The sequence below is a fragment of the Antedon mediterranea genome, chromosome 11 (assembly GCF_964355755.1).
Source record: "Antedon mediterranea chromosome 11, ecAntMedi1.1, whole genome shotgun sequence".
NCBI lineage: Eukaryota > Metazoa > Echinodermata > Crinoidea > Comatulida > Antedonidae > Antedon > Antedon mediterranea.
In genome coordinates, this window is record NC_092680.1 from 14,550,852 (window position 1) to 14,559,844 (window position 8,993).

Consider the following 8,993-nt stretch of genomic DNA (forward strand, 5'->3'; position numbering starts at 1 on the left):
CATCAATTACAAATGGCTGTCTGACAGCAAGTGAACATTTCGGTCATACAATTCAATCCAGCTCAAATTTTTGTCATTAACACTACATAATACAGTCACATGTTTATTCCTATCTTAATCACCATCATGCTTATATAAGTTTGTAAAAAACGGTGATGATTTGTGGTGAGTTTATACTGAATATCGTGATGTGATATACAAGCTGTATTTATGACATCACTAATATAATTTTCTTTGTGTCAAATAACTTGTTATCTTGTGAAATGTTTATATTATTATAATCTTGTATGTTTATGTTACTTTGGTTTATGAGATGAATCATGAATTTCTAATCAAACCTAATCGCACTGTTTATAATCTTTGCAGCTGAAAAAAAAACACCTGATTTCTTGATGCATCATGGCAACAAATATGTATTAATGGAGAAGAATGTTTTGAATTATCATTGGGCATGCATGACTACTATGTTGATGAAGATGATCCATTAATTAAAAAAGCTATTTAAAGGATATCTCATCACCGCTCAGTTGACAGGATGCGGCTTACAGTTATCGATTGCTTTTTCAACAATCAGAATTATATCTAGTTACAAATGTATGATTTCAGCTAAGGAATGACTACTTTTTAAAAGTATCATAAAAAGTATAGTTTAATGTTCATAAAACATTTGTAAGCAAGGAATTTCTATCATTTAATAATACTTTAATGTGTTTATGATTTCCTGCGCCTGGTTGGAGCTTAAGTTACTAAATGTGTTACATCAGCAAGAAAGCGCAACAAGTTATCATGGTCATGTCACTAGGTGTGCTTCTGGCAGGCATATTGCTGTGGTTTTATGTATCGCAGAGTTCCTATGTCCTGGTGTACAACCTCGGAATGAATTTCATCACAATTAAACCCAATTCTCATAGTGTCACAATTGAACTAGAGGAGAAGAAGATTTTTCAGATGAGATTGGGGTCACAGGTCAGCGATTCTTTGTATTGTGTTGACTGTCGTATACACATTGGTAAAATGAGCGCGTGTGTAAATTGGATAAATGACACAAATACATACAGCGACACATCCGCTCAAACCATAATGAAATTTGAGGATGGCGGAGATGATGATATCAGTTGTTTACATGTAGATTGGAAAATCTATTCATCAGATTTCATTCTTGAAGATTGTATTAATATGAGCATTGGGCATTGGTATGGAGGAGCTGAAACTAATAGTTTAAAATGGCCACTTGAAAAAAGTAGCATCCCAATGCAACCGTATGTTAGCTTGGATTTAATTGAACATAAACAAGCATATGGGTCTGTTCTTGAGAGATATTGGTTGTCTTCAAGCGGAATAGCAGTAGTTGTTGATAAAATTACTCCTTTACATGTCAGTATAAATGAAAATGGTAATCAGGAATTATGTTTAAGATCATCTTACTTAAATTCACCTTATAAAAATCCGTCTGGTCAGCTTCCGCACTTAAAGTACTCAATATGTATGAGCAGAAATATCAGAAAAGTGCATGATGCTATTATGAAAAAATATTTTGAAAAACCTTTAAGCGTGCCTGATACCAAAATGTTTGAGTTGCCCATTTGGTCAACATGGGCACGATATAAACAAAATGTAACCCAGGAAAATGTGCTAACCTATGCAAATGAAATTCAGGAACACAACTTCCCAAACAGCCAAATTGAAATTGATGATTTCTACAACACAAAATATGGTGAAATTGATTTTGATTTAAAAAAGTTTGAAAATCCTAATGAAATGGTCCAAGAACTTCACAGGCTTGGATTCAGAGTCACGTCTTGGTCTCATCCATTCGCTAATTTTGAATCTAAAGCGTTTAAAGAAGGTCTTTTGAAGGGATATTGGGTTCATGATTTGAAAGACATTGTTCCAGGTCTTGTTAAGTGGTGGAATGGTGTTGCAGCCATTATTGATCCAACAAACTGTGAAGCGTCAACCTGGTTCCTCGACAGGTTGAAACAACTACAAAAAACTACAGGCATTGACTCCTTTAAATTTGATGCTGGAGAAACGCAATATCTTCCACTTTATTTTACTTCCAAAAAAACACTCAATGATCCGAATTTATACTGTGCACATTATGTCAAAATGGTCTCAGAAATTGGAAACATGGTAGAGGTGCGATGTGGTCACCAGTCGCAAAAATATCCTGTGTTTGTCCGAATCATGGATAAAGACTCAAACTGGGGTTATGAAAATGGTTTAAAGACATTGATCCCGTCAGCCATTTTGTTCGGTCTCCTAGGATACCCGTTTGTTTTGCCTGATATGATAGGTGGCAATGCTTATAAAGACGGTAACATCAACGCTAAATATAAACCAGAGCGGGAGCTTTTTATTCGTTGGTTGCAAGTAACTGCGTACCTTCCAGTGATGCAGTTCTCCATCGCACCTTGGCAATATGATGATGAAGTAGTAAATATTTCAAAGAAGATGGTAGATATTCACAAAGATGTGGTTGCACCTCTTGTGTTACAATTAGCCAAAGATTCTGTCATGAAAGGTAATTAATTGTTATAAATTTTCCATTTATTCATTAATTTATTTAGCCAGAACAATACAAAAATACAAAACAACTTGAATTTCCAAGTTGGCCAAGGACTAATGTACTGTAGCCGGTGGGCCTGGCAGTCCAAACTAAGAAATTCTAACAATAAAATAAGAGTATATAATAATTGTAATAGTTAACCCCAAATAATGTGCATGCACCTTTTGCACACTTCAGTTAATATTTTTAAAATGCTTTATCATCAAAATATACCTAATCAGTTGAACTTTCGTTCACTTAACAATCTTTAAAATCACCTTTTATTATACATTGAAAGATACACTATCAACTTTGAGTATACTGAAAAGGACTACATTATTTACAATTACTAAATCCTATTACATTTTTTTATTTAAGGTTATCCAATCATTCGTCCATTATGGTGGATAGCACCAGAAGATTCAATTTGTCATGCGTTAGATTCAGAGTTCCTTATTGGTGATTCTTTCCTAGTTGCACCGATACTCGAAAATGAAAAGAGAAAAAGAGACATCTACCTACCAGATGGAAATTGGCAGGATACATCAACTAAGTTTTTATATTCCGGTGGAAGGTGGATTAAAAACTTCTCAGTTCCAATTGACCATGTTGCAACATTTAAGAAATTAAGCAGCACTTAAAATATGGCGTAATTTAATGATTATAAGTGTGTATTGCGATATTTTTAAAACTTTTATTTATCCTGTTCAAGCAGTATATAACCTATAGTCCTTCCCAAGTTGATTTTACTGATTTCTTGAATATGCAATTTATAACTTGATATAATGTGCTATTGCCAATTAACAGCTCTACACATGATTATCCTAACGGAGAGACATTTTATGGCACACATAACCATTTCTTATGGGAAAATTTCATACGGCGTATAAGATACAGTATTTAGCATTAGAAACATTTTTAATAATTTTACATTTAAAAATCCTAAAATAGACCTAAACCATCTACCAAAAAATATATATATTTTTTTTACAAAATCCTAGGAAAGGCAAACCTTAATATTTAATTAATGAAAATGTCACCAAACACATTATTTGAGACTAAAACTGACCAAGATCAAATATTTGTTCTGTACACTTTGCATAATACAACAACTACTCCTCAATAATTAAAGTCTAATAATCCATTTTTACATACAGAATTGAGTTTGCATATGCTTAAAGAAACTGTATTAAAATATCATATCATACAGTAGTACTGTTGAAAAGATCAATTTTCTTTTCTGAGTAGAATATTACAGAGCCAAGTAACATCTGCTTATTAAACAAAATATTTTTTATAAGAATCGCTAGTGGCGTAGTACTGTAGGGGACACACATATTTTTAAAAGTATTTTTTTAAAATTGCATACTGTATAATTTTGTTTGTAAAGAATATTTTTACAATTTGTGCAAATAAGGATGGATATCCAGTAAGAATTTAAAATGTGTTGATGGAAAAGGTAAATAAAGTGAAATCTGAGATGTGTTTTAAAGATGTATAGTCCCCAAACAACATTAAAAAAAGAGATAAAAAAACTAAATCAAACTTTGATAGGAAAACAGCTAAATTCAACATCAAACTGTTGTCTCCAAGTGATTATTATTCCTTAACAGTTTTTCAGGTAAATATTTTTACACGTCTATATATGATATTAAAATGGCATATTTAAATTATTTTTCCCAGGTGGACCAATCATTACAATATCTATTACAAATACAAGAAAAATATATGACTGTATTGAAGCATACATGTGTGGCAAGCAAAGATCAGGGACTGTAACAAATTAAATAAACACAGTTATTTGTACTTTGACCAATGTAGATAAATTACCATCAATATTTTGTTTAATTATTCAATTGATCCTAAAGTCTACTTTCAGTGTTCTATCTTGTATTACTTTTAACCTTTAAATAAACAAAGTAGTGCCTCGACATGCCCCAATGTGATAATGGGTTTTACAACAAAGTAGTGCCTCGACATGCCCCAATGTGATAATGAGTTTTACTTGACATTTTAATCATGCACTGGAATGTAGCTAATATTAGACACATTAAGGCATTCTTATTTTTAACTAACATATTTCTAAGGTTCAAAAGTATTGCATATTGCAGTAGAACCCCTATTAGTATTATAATGGGGTATCTTTTTGCACCCAACCATTTTAATTACTGTATTATCTTTTTTACTTTGATGCCTTTATGCCTTTTTTATTACTTGGAAAAATAGAATATTGCCAAGTATACTGTAGTACTTGATTTGTAGTTTGTTAGCATGAGGCACGGGCGCCGCAAACCATAGCTAATACAATCGGCACAGGTTCAAAACACGCCTCAACCTACTGTAGTACTTGATTTGTAGTTTGTTAGCATGAGGCACGGGCGCCGCAAACCATAGCTAATACAATCGGCACAGGTTCAAGACACGCATCAACCTACTAGTACTTGATTTGTATTTGTTAGCATGGGGTAGGGGCGCCGCAAACCATAGCTAATACAATCGGCACAGGTTCAAGACACGCTTCAACCATTGTTCTGGTGGTAGGACAAGTCTTGTCGGATAAGGACTTAAAGCCATCTCCGAATAAATTAAATAAAGAATAATTTTACAAATAATTATATAAATCACAAATAATAATAATATAAATCAAAAATTATAAACCCCAGCAGGATTTGTACCAGTAACCTTCTGTGGCAATATTTTGCAAAGTACTTCACTCACTATCTGAGTGCTTTCATTTTGAGTGTTGAGTGAAATCTGATGCTTTCTTTCCATTTAAATTTGTGACTGTTAAGTCATTTGGGAGCAAACAGCTTCTTCCTTTCATTATAATGTTTTTTACTATTCAATATACAGTTTTACGCTTGTATGCTAGTGTTGCAATAATTCTAATCATATTACTGTAGAAGTTGTTTGATTCATACAGTTTGGCACATCTAATTTGATAGTTTTTAATGATGAATGCTGTTTTACAATTATTCTTTTGTAGTTTAAGAACTATCTTTGTAACCCAAACAGTTGATACATTTATATTTTAGGATCCTTCCTGGGTATGTATTTCGATATTAATGATTTTAAGGGATTATATCTATATAGTGATTAAATTTTAAGCATTCATTGACCATGCTTTATTTTACTTTTTGATAATTAAATTTGTGCATTATTTGAAAATTGAGTTCCCTTGAAATAAGTAATTGATTGATTTAATGTAATCATATTTATTGCATATACAGTATACAAATAATGAATGTTTGTGAGTGTAATGGTACAAATAATGGCATGAGGTGAATGATGAAAGGTTATATTTTAACGAGGCGAAGGCGAGTTGATATAACCTTTCATCATTCACCAAAAATGCCATTATTTGTACCATTACACGAATATAAACATTCATCATTTGTTTTATATAACATCAGATTCCTGTCATTTGACTAAATAAAAGGTAGGCTCAGCTAGCCAAAATGCCTACATTTGATTCACATTGATTAAAACAGTAACATTTAGTTTTTAATATTAAATATTATTATTATATGGATTTTATAAACACACCTACTGTAGTGTTATTTATGTCAACAAACTACAATTAACTACAACAAGTTACTAGTAGACCTAGCTAGGCTGAAAGACAGCAATACGAAACTTGGACAGGCAACTGGAACTCATCTAAGCTAATTATGTTTTTTCTAACGATCCCACGTCAATTGTAGAGATGTTCCCATTAATAATCAAAATCCTAAAAACGATCTAAAGCTAATTTAAATGAATTTTTGATCTAAATTAGTACATATATATTTTTCGCAAAAAATGTACTTCTATCGCGAAACAATAACATTTGTGACGAAAGTATAAAATAGGTGGCGCTGTTGTATTTCAAATGCTATAGTATTAAAAAAATATTTTCCGTACACGAAAAAAAGTACTACTGTATTAAACGATCGTTTTAATACTGCGTACTATTGCACGCCATGTGACCCAAAATCGTCTAATCAAATGACAGGAATTTATCTAGAGTAGAATATACATAGTTTTCATATTAAGTACTAATTGCCAGTAAAAACTTATAACCTAAGTGTAATTTTAAATTGTAAATATGAATACATGGTATAATGGTTTAAACAAAGTTGTCATGAGTATTGGTTTGAAAACAGATCATAATTATTAATGTTCTGTTTGTTGTTACGCGTTGTGCATTACCAAAATCCCTACTGTAAAAAAAGAATTTCGTATGCATTAAAAATCATGTACAGTGTATGTTAATATCGGAGACATTAATGGCTTATGTCAGATTGGTGATATACTAATGAAAATCAAAGGCTTGGGAGGAAAAATGGTTTATAATATTCATAATTGCAATCTGAAATTGAAAACAGGTGTAGCATAAATTACTGTAAAAAAGAGATAATAAAACCTAGTAGTGTATTAATATAGCATTTAGATCTGTTGCTGTTCAAACAAACACGTTAAATGAGAATGTAGATGTCAATTCAGGGGTGAAAAAAAAGCTGGTGACAATGTTTTTTCTGTCACCGCTCCGCGTATCTGGAACGCGCTTCCTGATGATTTAAGAGGACCGAATTCAGCACCTATTTCAACTCTGCTCTGTTCTTTGTAGGCCGCAATATAAAAACATAGATTAGATAGATTAGCATACTTTGTGTGTATGAGGTTGTTAAAGGTCTTCTGGCAGGGTCTACAAGTTACAGATTAGCAATACCTTGTGGACACGAGACTGTTAAAGGCCCTCTGGCAGGGTCCACAAGTTAGAGATGTGCTCATGTATGGAGTAGCAATACCTTGTGGTGTATGCTGTCAAAGGCCTGGGGGAAGAGAGTCTATGAAAAAATTTGCTGATAATAATATTATTTATTATTAACGGCTATGAGCACTCGCTAACTAAACCCAGGGGCCCCAAAGGTTATGGGGGCCCAGTGACCAGAGAGAAAAAACAGGCAATAAAATATGCTTAAAAAGGCTTAAAACGCCCGATTCCTCCAGTGTTGGAACTTGGAAGGCCATTTAGGTTTCCTAAGGCAGGGGCCTCAGGCCTCTGCATCATGCCACTTACTACGAGTCTTTAAAAATGAACAATCTACTGGTACAACTCACCAAATTGATTAATCATTTATTTTAAATTCGCACTTGATGTACTGCTCATTATCAAATATACATAGGCATTATCTCCGAGTAAAGTATACTTTATATAGTACAGTAAATACAAGTACGAATATTTTCATAACCCAATTTATTCATTTTTATATACAGTATACGCAAATAAATCCGGACCAGAATACAGGCTCAGTGTGAACATAGCTTTAAGTCTCTTTCAGTATATAAAACTCATAAATGTGACACTACTCAACTTATGACATGAGCTGTGACAGGACATTTCAGTTTAATAGACTTTCAATTGATTTTGCATTAAAATTTATTGAGAAATAATCATTAATCTATATTTGAAATATTTACATTAATCTATCAAACACTATTCGTCGTGCGTCACTTACTTTTAACTACGCTATAAAACATTTAATCATATTATTATGCTGTATCAAAAATTTCTTACTGAATGTATGTATATATAAGTATGTACGGTACTTCGGTTTAATTATTATATTTAATTTGATTTAAATTGTTCAGCTTAAATGAATTTTCTTTAAAATCAGTATGTTACACCAGTACTGTGAAACACCAATATAGTATTTTTTTTTTTTTCAAATCGGCCTGTCTTCAACATTATGATACTGTCCTCTAGCTGTTCAACCGGTTTTCAGCTATTAAAAACAATTATCGTAGGAGGAGATAGGAAAATGCGAAGTATCCTCGTATTATTGTGTGCAGGTATTTTTCATGAGGACATCCATTAGACAGTGTATACCACGATCGGAAAACACCCCTATTTGGGGCAAATCGTTGAACCTAAATTCGTTTTAATTGTCAATAACTAATTATCTAACTAAAATTAATTAGTAAACAGGGTTACATCAGGTGGTTAAAATCACAAACTTTATATACCATCGAGTAAACATTCTAGAAATAACGCGCGATTTACCGAATTTTGCCCTTACGTAAATTTATATATAGAAGAGGAAGTAGAATCCAACATTAATTGAACAATACAAATAATCAATTTCAGGGATTTTCAGGAACCTCCCTACTGGGTTTACCTCTTAAATCAAACCCTAACCCCAACTAAACTAAAAATCAACCTAGTATAGGTTTTTCCTTAATATGTATTGGAGTAAACATGTGTAAAATAATCAGGTTTGAATGATAATGAAGCTGTTTTAATGACCAATGCCTTTAATCCTGTTAATTGACATTTCTACTTTTGTAGCTGTCACCTGAAGGTATTCATGACTATAGTCAGTCTATTATAGTAAGTTATGTTAAAGTGTATGAGTTAAATGACTTTGAAGCTTGTCATTATGAAAGGCAATTATAATCCTAA

The 8,993-nt window shown here is 32.3% G+C and overlaps 1 protein-coding gene across 1 annotated transcript; it reads left to right on the forward strand.

The window, feature by feature from the left end:
- The first annotated feature begins 666 nt into the window (after window positions 1-666).
- On the forward strand, window positions 667-7,712 carry LOC140062795 (myogenesis-regulating glycosidase-like). The gene is made up of 2 exons (XM_072109126.1): window positions 667-2,524; window positions 2,927-7,712. The coding sequence occupies exons 1-2, from the start codon at window positions 751-753 to the stop codon at window positions 3,187-3,189; spliced, it is 2,037 nt and encodes a 678-aa protein (XP_071965227.1). The 5' UTR covers window positions 667-750; the 3' UTR covers window positions 3,190-7,712.
- The last annotated feature ends 1,281 nt before the right edge of the window (window positions 7,713-8,993 follow it).